Raw genomic sequence first — 21602 nt, forward strand, 5'->3', positions numbered from 1 at the left:
AAAATTAACAGGCTGATGTTGTAGATTTATCTCTAATTGTAGTTTGTACGAAAAGTCTCGCCGTAGTTTGTAGCTAATAGCTAATTAGCCAGCAGGCAAAACTGGTAAAGCAATGAATGCTAACTTAATATTCCTGGTAGCAGCTTTTAACTAGCTAGAGCACAAGTGTTCACAACAGGAGAGATGGTGGCTAGCTCACCACATGCTAAGGTTAGCTAGCTAACAAGCTAGCATTAATGAGACACAAAGTGAATCAGATCAATCGTCGAATAAGTGATCGTTTTCCAACCAACACTGAGATTAAACCGCGTCTGACAGCCGAGCGGACACTTTAAAGTCTTCTTTATCATTTATAAGCAGGATACAAACATTTAATAAATTATTTATGAGACTATAAATGTAGTTATAAGCAGATATAAAAGATACTTTCACATGTTTATTAATGTAAAGTATTCGTCACCAATTATAACTTCTCCTATGACGACATGTTTTATATCATTACAACTGTGTCTTATTATATTGTCATTTACTTATATACACTTATATCTGCTAACAACTGCATTATAGTGTGTTATAAATCATTTATTGACTTTTATATACTGCTTATAAATATTAAATAGGGGACTTAAAGTGAAGTGAGAATGGCTAAAAAGATGCGGACATCTAAACCGGTCAGCTGAAAGAGTTTTAAAATCTGACGTCAGGCCAGTTTGGGCTCAGTGTTGGATCTTACTGGTTCCTGGTGTCTCTGCGGTCGTGCCGGGCTCAACAGCTTGGTTTTTATATCGGGGGCGTCATCAGAGGCCTTCGCAGGAGACTGGATCAGCCTTTAATGAGCAAGCGCTGCAACCTAAAACTCTCCTCATAGCTCGCCGACGGCTCGATTCATAAACTTAAAAGTCTGATGTTCTGAAAGGTGATTTTTTTTCTCAGTGTGTTTTAAACTATCTTCTATGATTTTATACATGTGATCCTCTGGACAAAACAGGACAAAGCTCAGTTCATTCCTAGAGACTCCGCTCTGAGAGTAAAACTTTTTTTTTTTTTTTTTTTTTAACCTTTTTCAGCGCTGAAAACCAGTAACTGAGATTTTAATATCTCATTAAATAGAGTGAGACAAAAGATGGCGGCCAGAGGTGATCAGACCCATTGATCCGAAAAAAAAAAAAGACTTGAACAGCTCTGCGGCAGACAGACGAGTGAGCTGTGAACCTACGAGGTCGGTTCCATGGTGGCAAAGCACAGTCCCCTCTTCCTCATGATGGTCTAGTCTTTTTTCTCTTATTTTTTTTTCCTTTTTAAAAGATGTGTGATGGTCACTCCAGTGATGAGTAGTGTGATGATCTTCGTCCGCCTCTTCCTCCTTTTATCCTTCCATCCTCCCTTTGTTCCCGGCAGCTTCAGCCTGTTGATACAAACACAGGAAGTGGTGGTGCAGGGGAGGGGGGGGGTGTCACACATGGTGGCCAAGAACTTATACATATGTGTGTGTGTGTGTTCCTGTCTCATTGTGTTTGATGCTTTTGTCCAAAGCACATCACGGTACCATAAGTGCGCACATTTTAGCAGGCCCGGGGGGGGGGGGGGGGGTTCTGGGAGTCTAGCAGCATTACCGCCGTCATTACTCTGCCCATTCAGCTACTCTGCACTGCTAAATGGGAGAAATGATCACATGCGAAGTGCCTGATAATCAATACTGAAGTCACACAGCTGCAAAAACTGTTTCACGTAGCGGATGTGCACCGACGCTTTCCTGATCTTTAAGTCACAACTGGCGTTTTGATCTCATGTCCTCGATAAGAATATGACATTATGCTGTCATAAAATGTATTTACTTTAAACTGAACTAAAAGGCTCTTTGTGAGATGATTCTCCAAATATACAGCGAGGAGATTTATGTAGGAACACGTGGCTTTTAAAAAAGGGAAATGATTAGCGCTGAAAAGATCAATTCATCAACAGGAAATTAACTGACAGTAATTTTTATTTTTAAAGCCAAAAAATGCAAAATATTTGCTTCCAGTGTCTCAAATATGAAGTTTTGCTGCTTGTCTCAGTTTAAATTGTTATTAAATCAGAAAATCTTTGGACTGTTGGGTCATTTTTAGGCTCCGGTAACTTCTGACGGCCATTTTTCTGCAATTTTTTGACATTTTAAGATAATAAAAGGATCAATAAATAAATAATGCTAGATTGATTAATGATCTGTTACAGCCCTAAATATGACACATGTATATGGAAAATTACTTAAAGTGAAAAATGTCATTTTAATCTCATGCTGAATAGCTGAATAAGTAGTGAAAGTTCACCTGTAAACATCATGTATCACTCTGGATGAAGTTAAAGGAGGATAAATACTTTTTCTTTGCTGAACGTCAGACTGACATTTCTCACTATGCTCACACAAGATCACTGGAACAGTTCTAGTGTTTTTGAAAGTAGTGTTTTCCGGGTACTTTCATACGATTCACGTCATTCATCTCCATCCGCAGTCAGATTATCGACTGTGGAGCCTCAGAAACATCACAAGATTTAATTCAATCAAGACTTCAGCACTTCAAACGGGCTCCGTTCTATCTGCACCATCATCTGTCCAGCAGGCCGCAGCTCATTTCCTCTGAAAAGCCTTTTAAAAAACTTAATTGTGCCTCTAATTTCCCTGGTTTCCTGATCTCCACCCTGACACCAACACACTCAACTACACTGTTACACACTTACACCGACACACACACACACACACACACACAATGCCCACATGAGCTCATCTTACTTGCGCTGTTTATCACAAATGAGTCATCAGGACAAGTGTAAATGCAATCAGAGCTTTTTACACCGAAGAACAGAAGGAGACAATAGCAGCGTTTCCTTACAATTAAAACTTATTCATCTGCTTCTTCCTTGTTCTGCTGAACAACAAAAACTAAGAATTTAAAAAGAATTTCAACATGTTTCACGTCTCTTGAAGCGTGTAAGTAAACAACAGACTGACAAACATGTACTGCCAGTTTGTTGTGGTGAAGGACACTTTCACAGGCTTGCAACTAACTTCGATTATTTTATCCATTAATTGTTTGGTCTATAAAATGTCAGAAAGTTTCCAACCGTCAAAAACCCAAAGACACTCAGTTTACTCTCATGTGACAGAGAAAAGGATCAAATATTTAAACTGGACAAGCTGAACCAGAGAATGTTTGGCTTATTTTTGGCTTAGAATTGACTCCAACAATTAACTGATTATTGAATTAGCCACAAATTAATTTTCTGCCAGTTGACTTATTGATTAAATCAACTGATTGTTTCAGCTCTACCTGTTCAAACAACCACAAACCAGCTTCAACCCTTTCACCCTTTAACAGCAACCTAGAATATGCTGGAACATTCAATCTCTCACAAATTAGGGTCAAATTAGTCTACTGGTCTACAGTTTATCAATTTTAATGTTCGAGACAACCACGATGGATCACTGCAGGGGTTTTAAAACTGTAAAGAAAGACTCAGTTCAGTTCTCATGTGGTTTCACAACCAAAGATCTGTTGTCTGATGTTTATACTCTGTGATTCTAAGCAGCTAACTGGGTTTTCAATGAAGCCTACGAGCAAGTTGACCTAAAATTATTTGTTTTTTTTTTTAAACTTAGCCATTAGCTAAAGTGAAACCACCACAAGCTAAGTGGTTGTAAGGAGAGCAGCTGATCCTCCTCTAGTCTGTGGTGTGTTCACGTCGCTCATTTTAAACCACCGTGGGCTCTATAAGAACACCAGCTCTAACCAGAGTGAGTGCCTCCTACCGAGAATGGAAACTAATGATTGATTTTTGGTACCGTGATGTGCTTTCGATCCACCGAGTGGTGATATCATACGGTAGAACTTCAAGGAAACGCTTGTTTTCGGGCTGAATCTACGACTGCACCACCCTCAATAACAACAACAAAGGCTTTTTATGGGATAAATAACAACTTCACAAAAGTATTTCATCAGGGGAAATAGTTGAGACATACAGGGGGGGAGAAGAAGAAGAAGAAGCACCAGACACAAACACACTATAAGCCAACATGGTCAGTGAAGCCGTGCAGAGAAACCAAAGAAAAAGTTCTGATTCATATTTTTTTCACGTTTCAACCTGTGAGGTTTTGTTTTCTGGTCAGAAATCAAAAAATAAACAGAATAATATTTGATGTGTAGAGAAAGTGTCTCTCGTTTGGCTCTGCTCAGATTCATGTTGTCGTCCATGTTGGCTGAACAACATCTGGTTCCCAACATGTCATGAACGTACAGAAAACAGGCTACACACAAAGCAAAAAGGGGTCACATTTGATAGTGATTCCTCCCGTTCTCTCTCCTCACATCAGTCTTTTCATAGACAGACTTTCATTAAACATCCGGATAACTGAAGGAGAGAGAACGAGAGGTTCGGTAAAGCAGGACATGCAGCGCTGTGAGCGTTTTCATCATTACAGCCACAGAAGGATGAAACCAAAATGGAAGACACAGAAACATAAAAAAAGGAGGAGGAGGAGGAGGAGGAGGAGGAGGAGGAGGAGGAGGAGACACCACACAAGGAGTAAATGCAACATTACAGGAGGAGTTAGTACTTTCAGTCCATCACAGGAGGAGTTTCAAACAGGAAGTAGGGTCCTGATTGGTTTTGGGAGGAGGCAGTGGTGCTGTGACAAGCTTGTGTTAGATGATCCAAAAAAAAAAAAAAAACCAGGCTTGTGAGTGTATAAATATATCTTTGGGGTTTGTCATGCCACCAAACAGCTCACGTCATTATTTATTTAGCAGTGGAAGGAACAAAAAAAAAGCAACAACAACAAAAAAAAAAAAGAAAAGAAAAAAGCGAGAGAGCCACAACAAGAAGCATGAAGACGGGGGGGGGAATATCACACCGGCACATTGACGAGAGAACGAGTGAAGCGTGAGAGGACATTAGAGGTGCGCGGGGGATTTCTTACAGTAAGACACCGTCTCAAAGTCAGTGATACGGACCGCACCTGAGGAAGGCTGCTCTGAGGACTCGGCTGTCTCTGCTGTAGAGGCGGCGGCGGCGTCGGTCTCAGAGGACGCTGGGTCGTTATCTTTCTCTCCTGCTGGCTCAGAGGAGCTCTGCTCGGCTTCCAGGATGGCGGGAGAGGGAGGGGTGTCCGCTTCGTCTGCTGGCAGGGAGAGAGAGAGAGAAAAAGCACATGATGGTGTCCGAGCTATTCGAGTGATTTTTCCAATAGTTTGTATCAGTCAAGATGTATTTTATTGAACTATTTTAGTTCATTTTTAAGTGTTCAGCTTAAACCCTGCTTGAAAATAAAAAAAGGCAAAGCTTTGGCCTATCAAATATGTTCAAGTGCACATTCCTGCTAGATTCATTTGTAACTGTTTACTTTGTTATTCTCATGAGAAAAGATAAAATAACTGCAGCAGTGATATCTTTCCAGAGTTGTCAAATCCTGTCTTGCGGTATCATAAACCACTGAGTGTTGTTTTGGCGTCTGATAAGTCTTCAAAGTCATCAATCTGTTACTGAAACTAAACAAAGTGTGATAATTACATTACTCTGGATTAATTTTGCTTTTTTCCAAAGTGGCTTTCAAGAAAGGCATTCGACTTCCATTAAGAACAAGAGCTAAATGTCATGAAAAACAAAGTGCGTTCCTCTCAAACGAACAACTAAGAGCGTGTTCGGTGCCGGGACAGAGCGGAGCCTTTGACTGAGGGACCGCGGGGACCGACAGGGCGGCCAATCGTCCAGAGGAAGAGGAGGAGCAGCAGTAGAGGGGCTCTGTCGAGGAGGGAGGTGCACCTGTGCCGCCTCCCTCCCTGGTGAGAAAATGTTTAAATCCTCCTGGTTTGTTCAGGAGCTAAAAGATATTACTGTAATGTTTGTCTTGCAGGATCACACTGAGGTTCCTTGCAGTCTGAGTACAGTATTGTCCGTGATGATGGATGCGTCTTGGATGATGCCTGCCTCTACCTGTGTAGTGTTTTTTTTGTGTTTTGTTTGTTTTTTACCTTGTGAAGGGGCAGCAGGTGCATCCTGGTCCACCGTCACAGAAGCCTCACTGACCTCAGAGGGAGCAGAGTCAGACACCTCAGGTGGGGCGGGGTCGGATGGTGGGGCGGGGTCAGATGACGGGGCGGGGTCAGATGGTGGTGTGGGGTCAGATGGTGGTGCGGGGTCAGATGACGGGGCGGGGTCAGATGGCGGGGCGGGGTCAGATGGAGGTGCGGGGTCAGATGGAGGTGCGGGGTCAGATGGAGGTGCAGGGTCAGATGGAGGTGCAGGGTCAGATGGCGGTGCAGCCGGGGAGTCTGTGGGGACCGACTCTTCTGCTTCTGTCACGATCACAGTCTGCTGGGGTTTAGTCTTTTCTGGAGACGAGGAAACCTCTATGGCTACAAAGAGAGAGAGGGGGAGGAGGGGATGCAGAAAGGGAGGAGAGGAGGGAGGAAAGGATAAAGTAGAGGGGAGTGGATGAGGCGCCAAGGATGGAGAGAATAAGAGGAAGGGAAAGATGAGACACAAGGAAAGCAGCGGAGAACACATGAATCAAACTGACAGAAGAGGAGAGCTACATAAACAACATTTCTCTTCTCCAATCAACTTTCTATCCAGAGGTTGTGAGATCAAGAGGAGAGCAGACTGACTGAGAGAGAGAGACAGATGTTGATATCAGTCGACTGGTTTTAGTTTCAGTGTCATTCTACCCATTATGAACAGAAGATAACCCACTATTGGGTGCATACCGCCGTCCAAAACAAACTACGGAGAGAAATAAGAGCCAGCGTGTGTTAGTTGTGTTGTTTTGTCGGTCGTGCTGAATCACTGAAACATGAAACACTTTTCAACGTTTCCTCTTCTTATCTTAGAGCTCAGTCTGAATTCAAATGAAATTCACTGAGTTGTACGAGCAGAAAACATGAGCCAACATGCGGCAGCAGTTCTGGCTCAGCCGACAGTCTGATACCGACCGTTTATTTGACGGCTCAGGGACGTGAAGCCAAAGATCAGAGATTAGAACCAGTTTAATAAGTGGAGAGAAAACAGAGCCGATGATCAGACTTCAACATGTAATAACAACGTTTGGACAAAACCTATAATTTAATGACACAGCATGAGCCTGATAACGTTTTAAAAAATGAGTTACACACTGCCAAGTTACAAGTTTTATTTACACTGTGGAAGGTTTAGTAAAAAAGAGAACTTATTACACTTGAAGACCAAAATATTTAGTGATTAATTGTTCTTCAGAGGTGTCTGTGCAGCGTCATGTTGACCCCGGTCATCTCTTAATAAAACTCTCTCTGAGAAAGGCTTCAACTGACAAGTCTAATTTATTTTCTGATTAATTTAATACTTTAATTTAAATGTCATCAGGGATATTAGTTTGTCTTAATATGGCTGTGAAATGAAAGTGAGAGGAACAACATACAGCAGCATCACCTCGCAGCACTGCAGACAGTGAAGGTATCTGCTCCTACCTGTTTCCTCCTCTTTCTGTGGCTCAGCAGGTTCATCGGAGGTGGCAGCTTCACTCTTCGTCTCCTCCTCCTCCTCCTTCTGCTGCTGCTGCTCCTTCTTTTGGGAGGGGCTGGCCTCAGTGCTGGGGGGTTTCAGTGGGCTCTCTCCTCCCATGCTGCTCCGGGGCGACAGCATCTCCATCTCTTCCCCCCAGTCTGTGACGGGCTGGTGTCCGTCCAGCGGGGAGAAGGGGCTGAGGGGTTTTCCTCCCTCGGGTGACTCCTGCACCGCCGTCGGGGAGGGGATGTGGACCTTCGGCCTCGGGGTCCGCTGCTCTTTGGGGCTTCCCGCCGATGTTGTTCGAGAACGAGGCTTGGGAGATGTAGGGGAGTTGTCTTTGCTCGTGGCTTGTTTCTCTTTCCCGGTGTCTTTCTTCTCGTCGCCCCTGGAGTCGTTTTCTCCCTCGGAAGCGTTGCTCCCTTCCTCCACTCCTTCGTCGACTTCTTCTCCATCGCTGGCGTCCTCCCATTCTTCGTCGTCTTCCTCTCCGTCTCCTTCTTTCTCCTCCACCTGAGAGAAGACGGAAAGAGATTTTTGTAAAAGCACTAGACAAGAGTTTGGACCTATATTGACCTATATTGAGATGATGGCTGTGAAATCTTTTTTCAGAATTTTTCATCATCAATTTTCAGCAAGACCGAGACTGTAAAAGGAAACATTTATCAAATGTGAACATGTATGTAATGTATATTAATGTTGAGGTACTTTGCTTGCAATATTAATCCAAGAGAAGCTCCTCTCTACCTTCTGTGCGGTGGGAGGTTTGGATTTTTCTTCTTCTTTCTCCTTCTTCTTAGTCTTCTCCTCTCTCTTTGTCTTGTCCCCCTTTTCCTTCTCCTCCTCTTCTTCTTTCTCTCCTTCCCAGCGGTTGTCATGCATGCTGTCAGATACGTCACAAGTTCAACACACACACACACACACGACATTAGAAGCAGTGAACAATATTATAAACCAAGGAAGAAAACAACAACAAAAACATGCTAACAGCAAGATTTGTGAAGTGAAGTGTTTCAGTGCCTCTGTGGGTGAAAAACAACAGACAACAGATGCTTTGGTGCAGCGTAGAGTCACAAAAACAGACCAACAAACTGAAACATCATTAATAAGAAGAGTATCTAGTAATTTAACAGACTCTGCTGAAATATTACATATAATATATATAAATTAATATAACAACATTAGTCGACTCACAAAATTAATCAACATCAATAATAATAATAATAATATTAAGAATTTAATAGTTTTATGTAATTTATCAAATTAAAATAGTAAAAATCATCAAATAAATCTCCACCATTCAGACAAAGCAACTGATTTAAAGATGACATCTTAGACTCTTGTGATGAGCGTTTGTTGTACTAACATTTCTAACATTTTTTAGACTGAAGAATAATCAAAAATAAAAGCTAAACCTTTAAACCAACCTTGAAATTAATTAGTTGCTTCATGACAACAGTATTGTCTCCTATAAGGTTATAAGTTCTACAGCAGACTTGGACGCCCGGTAGAGGAGAGAAAGTGACGATGCGATACGAAGTCAGATTTACCTGTAGCTCTGTTTCTGTCCTCTTCCTCTTCCTCGGCTCCATTCCCCTCGCGGCCCTTGTGTCCTGCCCTGGGACAGGAAGTCGCCGAATGTCGGCGCTTTAGGAGGTCGCTTACTGTCGTCTGGAGGAGATATTGATGGAAAGTGTAAATGAGGTATCGCAAAACAACATTTCAGAATTACTAAAAGGTGGCGGGGGTAAATAACAGAAGAGAGGGGCTGAGAGAAGTGAAAAGAAGTGATGGACGCGTCTTTGTCGTGGTCACAGTTGCTGCTCAAATGACCGAGATATCGTGCAACAAGTGATGCGTACATGCAAGTCAAGTTTTTAAAAAGGCAGGAACCAAAATGCATGAACCAGATGAGGCACATACTGTGTGTCAATATATGAATGTATGAAAAATACAAGACGTAATCACAATTTTTAAAAAGGGAGAGAATTATCAAACCAGTTTGAGCCAAGACTTTTCCTCATGAACCATAATGACCTCACCTTGGATAAACTTATAATATTGCGGCATCTACATGAAAGTGGAGTCAAACAAATTAAGTCTCTCTCTTTAGTCTCTAATAAACATATTTGAGAAATTTAAGGAAATAAATAGTAAAAAGAAAAACAGTCTCCAGCCATATTTTGCTCATCCCTCCGTCTGTTTCTCTTCTTTCTGCTGCTGCAGTCTGAGACTCGATGTCTTATGTAACATCAGAGTCGTCCTGGTCAACTGCAGCGTCAAACTGCTGCAGAGTCCATCTGAACTCTGAGACGATGTCAAACATCTAACTTGTTAGCTTGTGGGTGACGGATGGCTTTAAGTAGGAGGGAGGGTGAGGAGCTTCTGCAGATTTTGGTTCCTCATGTTTCTTCATTGTACGTGAAAGGGGAAGATTTAAATACAGAGAGCCGAAAAGAGCCAAAACATACATTTCAGACATGGTGAATTATTTTGTTTTGACATAAAGATTATAATTAGGGATGGCAAAAGAGCAGAAAACAACAAAACTGATTAAAAAAAAAAATAAGGGCACCCAATTGGCAACAACATTTTTGAAAACTTCAGGTTAGGGGTTAAATCCTCTGAGCTTTTGGAAACTTTCATTTTGAATACCACCTTAAATGTTTGTGCATTATGTATGTGAAATATTGTAATAAACCCTCTCAAAGAAATAAGAGTCATTTTCTCTTTTTTTCAGTCATAATCAGTCTGTTACAAAAAGAAAGACCATCATCATGGAGGAAAAGAGATGAATAATTAGAAAAATGTTGGAACATGGAGAAGAAAAGATGCTAGTATAGAAAGATTGTGACAGTTGAGAGCGGAAAGTGAAGTAAATAAAAAGTAGTTAGAGTGAGATAAACAGAACAGACAAGCAGACGATGGAGGAATGAAGAAAAGTATAGAAGGAAGAGAAGCAGACTTAAACAGGAAAGCAGTCAAAGTTAAGGAATGATGAGAAGAGGAGGAGAAGAGCAGAAAGTAAGGAGACAGAAAGGTCAGAGACAGAAAGCTCCAACGAGGGAGAGGATGTGGAGAGGGAGGAGGATAAGAGCTTGAAGAGGGGGAGAGAGGAAGAGGAGGGGAGGATGTGATAAAAAAAAAAAAAAAGGTCAGAAAGAGAAAGATACAAAAGAAATGAAGGGATCAGTGAGGAGAAAAGAAAAAAAAACTGAGAGGATGAAGATGAGGAGATTGAACAGAGCAGCCCAGGGCTGTGAAGAGGACACTCAAGTCATTCAACGAATTAGAAATGGTGGAGAGAAACGAAACACACACACACACACACACACACAATATGGACACACACACACACACACAGCCAAAGCGAGTGCAGGCTTTAATGTGGGGCAGGTGTAATGCCATAATCTGTAATATACACTCCAGTTACAGTCAGGCAGAAGGGGGGAAATGGAAGAAACCAGGAGTGAACAGCGGTTAAAAATAATTCTCAGGTTTTTTTGTTTGAACCTTCTCACAGTGCAGCACAGACACAGGAGGAGCTGGTACGCTGCACATAGTGGTTTGACTGGCCATCCAAAGGGCAAACATCACCCAAGAGGTAGTGAGAGAAGGTGACGCAAACACCGAGAACTATTTACAAACACTGTTAGACATCCTGAGGTCAGCGTGTGTGCAGTCAGAAGCTTTTGAAGCGTTGCCAGCCTCAAGGGAAGATTAGCAAATCCTTACAGATGCTCACCCAACTCCAAAGCAAAACCCTGACAGCGACCGGACTGTGGTTAAGGTTAAACCTTCACTTTAACAGTCTGTACGGTCGGGGAACAAGCTGACTGATTTTACACAAATTTGAGACAAATGGCTGAAATTTAACGTGGAGTCTGTGTAGCTTAATGGGCAGAGCGAGGCCCAATTCCAGAGTATTTGCAAGTGTCCGAAAGCTACATTTAAGACTTTGTAAGAGCTTTTAAGATAATTAGCTAGACCTATTAGGGAACCTAAGAGCAGAAAATGGGAATACTATAAGGTAGAATAAGTAAAAATAAAGCAGGAATTATTATTAAAGTATTGTTAAGAAACAAAAGGTACAGCTGTGTTCAGTAGATTGCTTTTCATGATATATCCTCTATTTATTTGCATATGTTGTGCAAAGACTGGACATGTAGCACATTAAAATATAAGATGTTTTTATACTTTTAAAACCTTTAGGAAGTTTCAGATTGTGAGGACAGAAGTGCAAACTACTATTAAAAAATGGTATTTGAACGGTGGACTAAGTTGATGAAATGGTTTGACAGGCGGGTGAGTTTGGTTTTGGGTGCAGCCGTCGTGCTTCGGACAGACACACAAATGGAACAAAGCACACATGATTTAATCTCAGTCCCATGCTGTTGTCTAACCTGAGGCCCTGCCCCGAGGCTCTGTACGAAAGTTACGCCCCCGGGCTGCAGAGAGGACACACACACACACACACACACACACACACACACAGAAACACATTACAGTACAGTACGGCCATCAAACACACACACACACACACACATAAAAACACCTTGTCCACAAGAGCAATGTTTGACATATAAAGCCATCATAACCATGTAAACATCTTTAATAAAGCTACTAAGACAAAGTTAATTATTTTGTGGATTTTTGGCTGCATGTCAGATGAATTTAAAGACATAACTGATGTGATGGGCAGCTTTTATCTTTGACATCTTATACTTTAACTGATTTATCAGGAAATTATACAACAATTAGAAGTGGGAAATGGTTAATTACAAAGCCTTCATACTGGAAGTTGTGCATCTTTTTGAAATATGTTACAGCTGGTTTATAGTGGTCGGGACTGATCTGGGTTTTTCTTGTTGTTGTTGTTGTTTTTACCTTTATTTCCCTGAAAGAGAGTGAGTTAGCAGCTATAAATGAAAACTGGGGCCCCTCTGACAGCTCCTCTAAGATCAGCACGACCGCAGCTTAAGAGGTTGATTTGAACTCCAGGGAAATACATTGAGCACTTACATAACGAGCTTAATCAACCCTCATTTACATAACAGCCTTAATCAGCTGGAGGAGAGAGACGGTGTTGTGTCCTGTGATGTGTGTTTACAGTGTGTGTGTGTGTGTGTGTGTGTGTGTGTGTGTGTGTGTGTGTGTGTGAGTGACGACGGTGTCGGGAGAGACATCGCTGTCAGAAGAGCGGAGACATGGGATGGAGGTGACCGAGAGTCTGCTGCTGTCCTAGTCCTACCAGCTGTTGTGTAACCACAGCAACAGAGGTGTGTGTGTGTGTGTGTGTGTGTGTGTGTGTGGGGGTGACTTGCCTCTCCTGCTGCCCTGCTCTGATGTGATGCCCTCTGCCGCTGCATATGGGTCCTCCTTGAACCTGTGAAAAAAGCCACAGGGTTAGACACACAAACACACACACACACACTGTATATGTGTGTGTCTTTCTCGTCACGACACTCGGTCATCATCTTCATCCCAACTGACAGGCACTCACACATTTTCCATTGACCTCACCTCTTCTCTGTCTCCTGTCTTTGTTTGACGAGGATGAGGACGAAGCAGGAGACTCGACATACTGTGTTTAGGTTTAGTTTTATGTTTAATGCTGACAGCAAACCAGAGACACCGCAGATTAAACTCAAACACCGACCGATAGAGGAAAATTGGCTCACTTACTAACATCGAGCTAGCTACAATATACCAAACACATTTTTAAAATATCCACATCTGATTCTCAATCTCAATTTGTTCTTTATTACTTTATTACTTAGAGTGCTTTCTGGTTTTGTTAAAAGAGTTCTCCACCAATTTAGCTTTGCACTCTTATAACATTGTTGGAATGATGATGGACAGTTTTCACAAATTCTTCTTCCTGGTGCCTACACTACCCACAATGTAACTAGACTCGATTCATTCAACTTTACAGATTCAAGTGTGTAATGCTAGTAGCAGCTAATGTAGCCTGAAGGTTTGCTAACTTCACTACTTTCTAACAAACCCAGATTTTCCTCATTTTCAAACTTGTAGTTTTCACCTATAGACTCTACAGACAACAACGTGCAAAAGGGCTGAGTGAATATAGATCAGCGGGTGTGGTGATTAATAAACGGTCTCTCAGCCAGTCACATCACTGGTCTCATAGCTCTGAAACAGTTGTGCCGATCACAGTTAAACGTGATAAAGACAGCTCAACAAGTGGAAAGCTTTTCTTCAGGAAATGTCTGGATGGTTCAGAGCGTCACGACACGAACACACATCACCACAAATCTGCAGCCAAAGACAGATGGAGTAGGTTTTTTTCCATCAGTTAGTTGCTATAATAATGAAAGAAAGAAATAAAAAATAAAGAAATTTATTTGTTGAAGCCGTTTACATCAGACCGACGCTATTTCAGCAATAATTCTAACGTATCTCACCTTGTAAATGGTCACATAGTTTAGTAATTGTTACACAACAGCGTTTGAATCATAATGTGTCTCAAGGATAAAACATGAGATGCTACTTTTGCTAAAAAGAAAGTTGGAAAAGAGGCTGATGAGCCCCGCTAACCTGACGTCTCCTTCACAAAAAGGCAGAACATCGAGTTATAAACAACCAGTCTGATGTGTGTAGAGGTGTGTGTGGTTATTCTGTAGCAGCCTGGTGTCATTTTCAGGTGATTTTATGAAGGTTAACAGTGAACAGCAGTGAGTAACGACGCTGCGCTCTGAGTTGACGGTCTGAGTGGACTGCTGGAGAAGCTGATCTCAGAAAGTCAAGATATTCTGAAGAAAGAGCTAGAAAAACAGTCAGCAAGAGGTCGGCATTCTGAGCTCTAGAGTGGAAATGATTAGAGTAGAAAATTAATGGAAAAAAAAAGCTATCCGGAGGAAACTATTTGATGACGATGTCTTGCTGGTAATAATTGAATTACCACAAGACAATAATGAGAATTTGATGGCTTAAGTGACAGATTTGTTGCATGAAGGCCTCATCTGCGATCCGGCGTCCAATCCTGTTGCTGCAGAACGTATCCAGGCGAGAGGACACGAACCAGGAAAGTTTAAAGTGGAACTACATCCAGTCCAGGAGAAAGTGTCTGCACTCCGGAGAAAAGCAAATCTTACGCATAGCGCCCGCCTCCAGAGAGTTTATGCGTCATCTGAGAAATCGCATGTGGAACGGCTGCTGGATTTTAATTTCAGGACTCTCCTTAGAGAAGCTCCAGCCGGGAAGGATTTCTACTTGGCTGGCAATGGTCGACTGGTCAAGCGCATCCCCCACGGGAGCCGGATCAGCGGACAGGCCGGTATGAGGAGATCATACCCAGTCTGGAAGTACTGAACACTTTCTGTTAGTTGACTGGAATATTAAGGGATGGACGACAACAAACTGTAAACTCAGAAAAGTACTACTTCATTCCCATGAGCCAGATCTCTGAATGAAACGCATTTATCCTACGATTCAGTTGAGCTTGATGGTTCGGACACAACTGCACAGCTCACAGGAGAGCGGTCAAAGCCTCCACCATGTTTCTACAGTAGCCCAGAATGGACAAACCAAACACTGGCTTGTTGTTACATTGAGGTGGGCCACCTACACACTTGGAGAGGGAAGGGTGGTTAGTTGGTTGCAATCTGCAACCTCAACACTAGATGCCACTAGAGAAAGTTTGTTAAATAAAGGTTCATTTTTAAAAAAAAAAAACAAAACAAAACAAAACATCATCTTACATGTTCTCCGTCTTCTGTGCGTCCCACTCTCGTCTCCACTGTCCGGTGGCGTTGCGATGGCGTGCTAGTCTCTCCTCGTCGATCTGCTCGCGCTCCTTCTTCCAGCGCAGGTACTCTGCTCTCTCCCGGCCGGTCATAGACATGGTCATGTCCACGGAGCCTTTTGGACCGGGCCTCCGACTCTTAACGAGTGAAATTTGTGTGTTTGAGGGAAATGAATAATACTATAGTAGGAAGTATAAAAATGTAAATATACAAATGGATGACATTACTCACAGTCCACTCTTTCTCCAGTTCAGTTCCTGTCTTCACGTTGTCGAAGTCCAGCCCTCCCCAGTTTCGTACATGTCTCCTGCTGCCCTCTTTGCGGTCTATGTCTGGTGCTGGACCCGAACGTCTCGGGTCGTCCAGGAAGTTACGGATAGGCTTGTCTCCATCCGGCTATGGAGAGAAATTCTAAACGTAATCACTGCACAAGATAAATACTCTGTCACATTTAACCAATTTCCTCTATTTCATTTAGACCACAGCTTGTCAGGATTAAAATATTGAAGCCTGAGTAAAGACGAGCTGGTTTCTTACTAAAACACAATTTATAACTTATAATTTATTTATATAAAAATGCTGTAGAGAAGAACAGTGACTCTCATACCCGCTGTCCTCTCTCATACTCTGCTATTCTCTCCATCTCTTCATTCATCTTTTCAATGTTCTGTCGCCTCTTCTCCTCCCATTCCTGCCCCCCAAAAAAAACAGCACACGGCGGCATCATTAGTGACAGATCACAATTAATCATTTCACAAATACAGGAAGTCATAATGTCATAATCTACTGCTCTATCAGATCTTCAAATGCAGTTTCACTGTGAGTTTATACTTTGATTAACTTTACTAGTTTATCCACATTCACCTTGGATTTTCTGTCCATGCCACCTGGTGTCCCTCCTCCTCCTCCTTCTCCTCCTCCTCCTCTTCCTCTCCTTCCTCCTCTACGTCCCTGTCCTCCTGGCTCTCCGGGTTCTCCATCTCTGGGTGTCCTGTGTTCTCGGTCTCTCCTATCCTGCCGACCTCCTCTTTCACCACCTCCTCCTCCTCCTCTCTGCCCTCCCCGACCCACTCGTCCAGATCCTGTCCTTCTGGGGGGGCTGTGGCCGTCGCTTGGCCCTCTGTGGCCCTCGCCCGGTCCTCTATGGCCCTCGCCAGGCCCTCTGTGGCCCTCGCCCGGTCCCCTGTGGCCCTCGCCCGGCCCTCTGTGGCCCTCGCTCTCCTCCGATGTCTTCCGGCCGCGAGGCGTTCCGGGTTTCCAGTCGTTCACGACTCTCTTCTCCTGCACACACACAGTTATTACAGTACAGACGGTGACTTTAAGTCGTACTTACTGGCTTATTTCAGTCAACATGTGAAGTAAAGTCTCAACATGAGGGTCAGAAACTGCAGGACCTTTAAAAGAAAAAATCCTTGCATGGTCAGAAGATGATTAGGGTTCATAAACAAAACTGCACCGATGAAAAAGGAATATGTTCTGTATTATTTTCCTGTGAAATGCTGCACAACCTATTCACACTAATGATAAACCAAAGCGCAAATTTTAGTCTGTTAGATCATCACTCTGCATTGATGCTTGTTATGGGTCTCATAAAGCAGATAAAACAGATTGTGAATCACTGATTTGAACGTCACATCCTGTTCTAGAAATTACATTTGGCTGGTAATAAATTGTTAAAGGCTGCTGAGTTCAGAATGGGGGATATAATCGCTTGGTGCCCTGAATAACCCCTAAACAGATTCGGTCTCTTCAATCTGAAGAATCACTGCCATATAAAAATACAAAGGACTAATCAGCCCTATGGATTATGCAAAACTACAACGTGATGAATTCAGAGAGCGGGTGTTGGAGGGCGAGAGGGAGAGGCAGCGATTGTTCATCGGTTCTCGTTTTTCAAGCGGCTCTTTCAGCGCAGGGATCAGCAGTCTGTTGTCAAGCTTTAGAAAAGGTTTAACAGATTAATGAACCAAATTTGACCTTTTGACCCTGAATGAATATCCAATCAGACAGGTACACATGCAGAGCAGACGCCACCCTGCTGCCTTACAGGCTCGTTTTTGCCTTGTAACCTTTGCAGGTTGAACACTGGGGGAGCGGGGGGGGGTGTCTGCAATCATCACTGGTCATTTTTCAGGCAATCTGGACCCCGGCAGGAGCTGACTGCACTGTTACACCGCCATCCCCTCTCGGACCTGATTAACACCAACGTCAGCTGTCCTGCTGCAGCCCGCAGGGGGCCGATCAAAAACATGCCACAAATTTCAATTGGTACCATTATCATTCGACTGAATAGCAGTAAAAAGCTGAGGACAGATAACTCATGTTTTTGTTCTACGTGACCTGTAGCTACAACTATATTACTGTAGCATAATAGCTTAGCATTTAATATTACAGTTATATGAATCACAAGCACACTGTTGCTGATTTGTATGGATTTTTAACTTTGATATAATTTCACAGAACATTCAAAGAAGCTTTATGTGAAGCCAACCTCAATCATATCCAGCTGAAACTCCTTTTTTCAGTTAACAACATGATCCATTTGTTGAGAAAGTCATCATATGATACACCATCTACATGATAACAGATGTAGCAAACTGAACATACAGAGTCAGATAAACACATTACAGAGCTCGTTTTCCAGAGCATTAGTGTACTGTGTTACAACATTATGTTGCTATAACAGGTACAATCATCTCTGCTCTGTTTTAAGACAGTTGCCAGAAAAGTTTGCCTAATCAAATTTACACAGCAGAAGCAGAGCTGCACGGATGGCTAACCAACACAGAAACCAGATGCAAACCCTCGTCTCACAAACTGCCATATAGTAACTTAATATTTTTAGCCTGTGTTATGTTGTAGTAGTCTGTTTGGTATTATGTTTGCCTGGGTGCAAGTCAGACCTCAGTCTGACACAAGATCACCACAATATTTTACTTTTATGTCTGCAGCTTGATAGTTTTTCATGCTATTTTAGCTCATGTATCTCTACATACAGTAAAGGACTGGTAGTTTAGCTTTTAATATTGCTGGTTTTATTGGGTCATTATGGGCAAATTATTCAACAGGACTGTTTTATGGCAAGCTTACAAGAATTTTTGTGTCATAAAGTAGTATCCTGATTTTTGAATATTTAATTCACTACATTTGCCAAGAACAGACTTTCCCATCTGTTTATTTTATCTATAAAAGATTATAATATCTTAGAATTAATATCATTCTGTCTTGGTGTGTATATTCTTTGCAACTGTTCAATTTTTGTGTTGTTTTATGCCAGAATAAAACCAAAATGTCATCATTAGTGAAAACAGGTGGAGGATCTCATCTCCCAAATGTTGATCCTTCAGGAACCAAGAAAAGCAGTTTTTGTTTTCAACAGATCAGTGCGAACCATCTCATCCTTAAAATAGAATTAAAAACATTTAGTATGTAATGTGTATTTATACTCCTTTTCTTAAGTGTAACAAGTTTTCTGTATTTTATGTATATCAATTAAAGTATATTTCAGTTTTCCCAAATGCAACTGTCAGCTTCTACAACACACCAAATGGGCAGAGGATGGACTGATGCATGATGGGTAGACTAACAGGCGTGCGTTTGGTAAACTGATCACAGTAATGACAATCTGTCAGAGTTTATAAGCTGCGTCCTCCGTCTGCAGGATCGTCCTACAACAGATAAAGAAGTTATCTTTTCCACACTTCTTTTCCTTTGTGCAACCCCACATGATGGAGAGATCCTTCTGTGGACTCTTATAATTGATATTCACTATGTCTACGTTTCCAACTATGTGAGAGGACGAATGTCTTTAGGATCAGGTCTTACCCCTGTCGGTTTAGAGAGGTCGACTGTAACAGTGAAGTTTTCTTTCTCCGTCTTCCTCCTGTCCGTCTCCGGCTCGTGGGCTCGGGGCTTCCGAGGCGTTGTTACGGCGATGCCCTCCTGCTCCGCCTTCTTCTTGTCTTCCTCTATTTCCTGTTGGCATCGGTGGCAGAAGGCCGTCAGTGGGATGAGACTACAGCTGTGTCTAAACTCCATATTAATTCTAAGCACGTTTGGAGTATGTTGTGTGTTCAAAATTAAGAATTCCCAAAACAGTCCGTGTGATTTTTGAGTGTGCTGTTGATGCGATGCACAAAGGAAATGTAGGAGCTACTCACAGCCGTATGTATATTGTATAAAATTAATATGTTACATTGGATTGGGACACAATAAATGAGGTCAATACCATAATTTGAAATATGGTGGATGTGCTGCTTTGCTGCATTCAAACCATAAACATCATCTACCACTGAACTGTATGTAATGTCAGGTAGATGATACAGTAATAGCAGTAAAAAGTAATGGCTAGTCTTTTGCAGGCTGCAGAAATGGATGGATATGTCTGTACTGCTCATCTTGGCTTGTAGATTGCAGTTAGACCCAAAAAAGACAGTCATAATCATAATTATCCAGACCAGTAGATGTAAGTGATCATTTAGTGCTTAAACTAGTATATCTTGTATATCTTGTAGAAAGACTACGTACCTGGTAGCGCTTGACCAGAGCTTCATTCTTCTTCCTCAGAGCTTCGATTCGTCTGTCCAACTCTGCATCTTTCTCCTCCTTGGTTTTGAGATCTACCGCTGAAGACTGGAACAGAGAAAGGAGGAAGACGAGACAATAATCAAATGAGGAAGAGGCCTGTCTGTCCTAAATGACACAAATTTCCATAACACAGGACCACATGAAGTACTAAGAAAATACAGATAATTCTCCAGAAACACTATTTGCTTTTGTTAAAAAACTGAAACTATTACATTTTTTCCCATATTTTCATTTGACACTTTGAACAGAGCAGCTTGATGAACACAGCAGCCTTTGAGATCTTCCTGCCAGTATGTAACCCAACTTTACTATTCACAGTCACTCACCATCGCTGCCTCTGACTCGTCTTCATACACAGGTGGCAGACTGCTTGTTCCTCCTGTAACAGGGAAAGATGAAGAGGATGAAGATGATGCTGCAGTGTAACGGCAGTCAGTCATTAGTCCATTAGTTGCTTAATATAAAGGTTAACACATTACTTATTGTTACTTCACAGTGCAGAACGATGTATGTGCAGAGTTTTACACTAGAAGCCTGTCTTCACACGAATCTGCATGATTCAGTGACATTATAAATAGTTTGGAAGTCAATCACAGTCCAATTTTCAATTTACACACGTGTGAAAAATTGATGCCTGTAATTTAAAGAATTTTTGACAAGATAACTGAACTTTTATGTCTCTTAAAGCAGATCTGGAGGTAATCTTTGAAATATATTTACTAGGTGAAAACATTTGTTGCTTACAGCATAACTTCCTTTCCTATTTTCTGCTGCAATAAATTACATTAATTTGTTTAGTCACCAGTCTGATCAAGTAATACATCACTTTTTGCTGTGATAGGCATTTATACACGACTCATCAAATGAACAAATGATGATATCAATCCATAGATTAACCAAAATAGTAATTGGTTAGTTTTCTCCTGTCTGAAGGGTCCACACTGGTAACCCTCTCTTCACGTTCACTTTCACTTCACTGGAAAAGGTGAGCTAATCACAAGTGAGGTTACAGCCAGGTGTGTGTATGTAGACAACAACACCAAATGAATAAATCCTTCATGCGTTTCCAAAGCTTCTGTAAGCGTATTAGAGCTGCAAACAGGATGCAAATACAAGTTACCTGATCCACAACAGCAAGGATGATACACAATACAAAGGCTGCTCAGGATATTTCACCGAATAAGACCCTTACTGTCCTCTAACGGGCTGTTACACTGATCTTTCTGTTTCACTGTGATGTTATGGGAAGTAACGTTAATGTGAGCACACTGAGCCATGTCTGCTCTGATACAAAGCGCCGATACAACCTGCGATGGAAACACAACACACAACGGACACGGACCACATGCGGCACCACAGTGTAGTAAACGTTTACACGCTTTTAAGTCACACTTTGCTTATATTACCTTTTTCAAGGGGGTGTAACGAGTGTAAAGAGCAATCTTAGGACTCGTTGCTCTTTGCCAATTCCTGCACCTCAATGTGCCCACATTATTCGGTTTCCTGTTAGCCGCGGCTAACTTCCTGCCAAATAATGAACCCATCTCGGTGGTTTTAAAGGAACAGTAACGTTAACCGTCGTTTAACTCGTAGGCTAAACTGTAGTTTACCGCTACTTTTCTAATAAAAATAGTAGTTATTGCGTATTTACACAACATCTTACATTTTACAGTTTTAGCAAACAACGACGTAGATAACCGAAAACAGTGGATTTTACGGTAAGTTGACAGTAACGGC

The 21602-nt window shown here is 42.0% G+C and overlaps 1 protein-coding gene across 5 annotated transcripts; it reads right to left on the bottom strand.

Moving 5' to 3' along the window:
- Nucleotides 1–1004: 1004 nt before the first annotated feature.
- On the bottom strand, nucleotides 1005–21602 carry ccdc9 (coiled-coil domain containing 9). 5 transcript variants are annotated; one of them, XM_044354189.1, is made up of 16 exons: nucleotides 21272–21602; nucleotides 20192–20244; nucleotides 19806–19910; nucleotides 19104–19253; nucleotides 16143–16559; nucleotides 15886–15969; nucleotides 15510–15674; nucleotides 15234–15415; nucleotides 12837–12898; nucleotides 11916–11960; nucleotides 9063–9183; nucleotides 8260–8395; nucleotides 7476–8025; nucleotides 6006–6389; nucleotides 4989–5152; nucleotides 1005–1405 (listed from the first exon to the last, which is right to left on the bottom strand). In XM_044354189.1, the coding sequence occupies exons 2-16, from the start codon at nucleotides 20192–20194 to the stop codon at nucleotides 1367–1369; spliced, it is 2607 nt and encodes an 868-aa protein (XP_044210124.1). In that variant the 5' UTR covers nucleotides 20195–20244; nucleotides 21272–21602; the 3' UTR covers nucleotides 1005–1366. The 5 variants fall into 5 exon arrangements, with proteins under 5 accessions (XP_044210124.1, XP_044210126.1, XP_044210122.1 ...); XM_044354191.1 differs by having other exon boundaries at nucleotides 4994–5155; XM_044354187.1 differs by having other exon boundaries at nucleotides 4989–5155.

The sequence above is a fragment of the Thunnus albacares genome, chromosome 6 (assembly GCF_914725855.1).
Source record: "Thunnus albacares chromosome 6, fThuAlb1.1, whole genome shotgun sequence".
Classification (NCBI taxonomy): Eukaryota; Metazoa; Chordata; class Actinopteri; order Scombriformes; family Scombridae; genus Thunnus; species Thunnus albacares.

What these genes read in the sequence shown, in the direction of transcription:
- ccdc9 (XM_044354187.1), bottom strand. An exon ending in AGTATGAGAGAGGACAGCGG is followed by an intron (nt 15,675 to 15,885) that starts GTATGAGAGTCA and finishes TTCTCTCCATAG; the next exon opens with CCGGATGGAGACAAGCCTAT. An exon ending in GCACAGAAGACGGAGAACAT is followed by an intron (nt 12,899 to 15,233) that starts GTAAGATGATGT and finishes CTTTTTTCACAG; the next exon opens with GTTCAAGGAGGACCCATATG.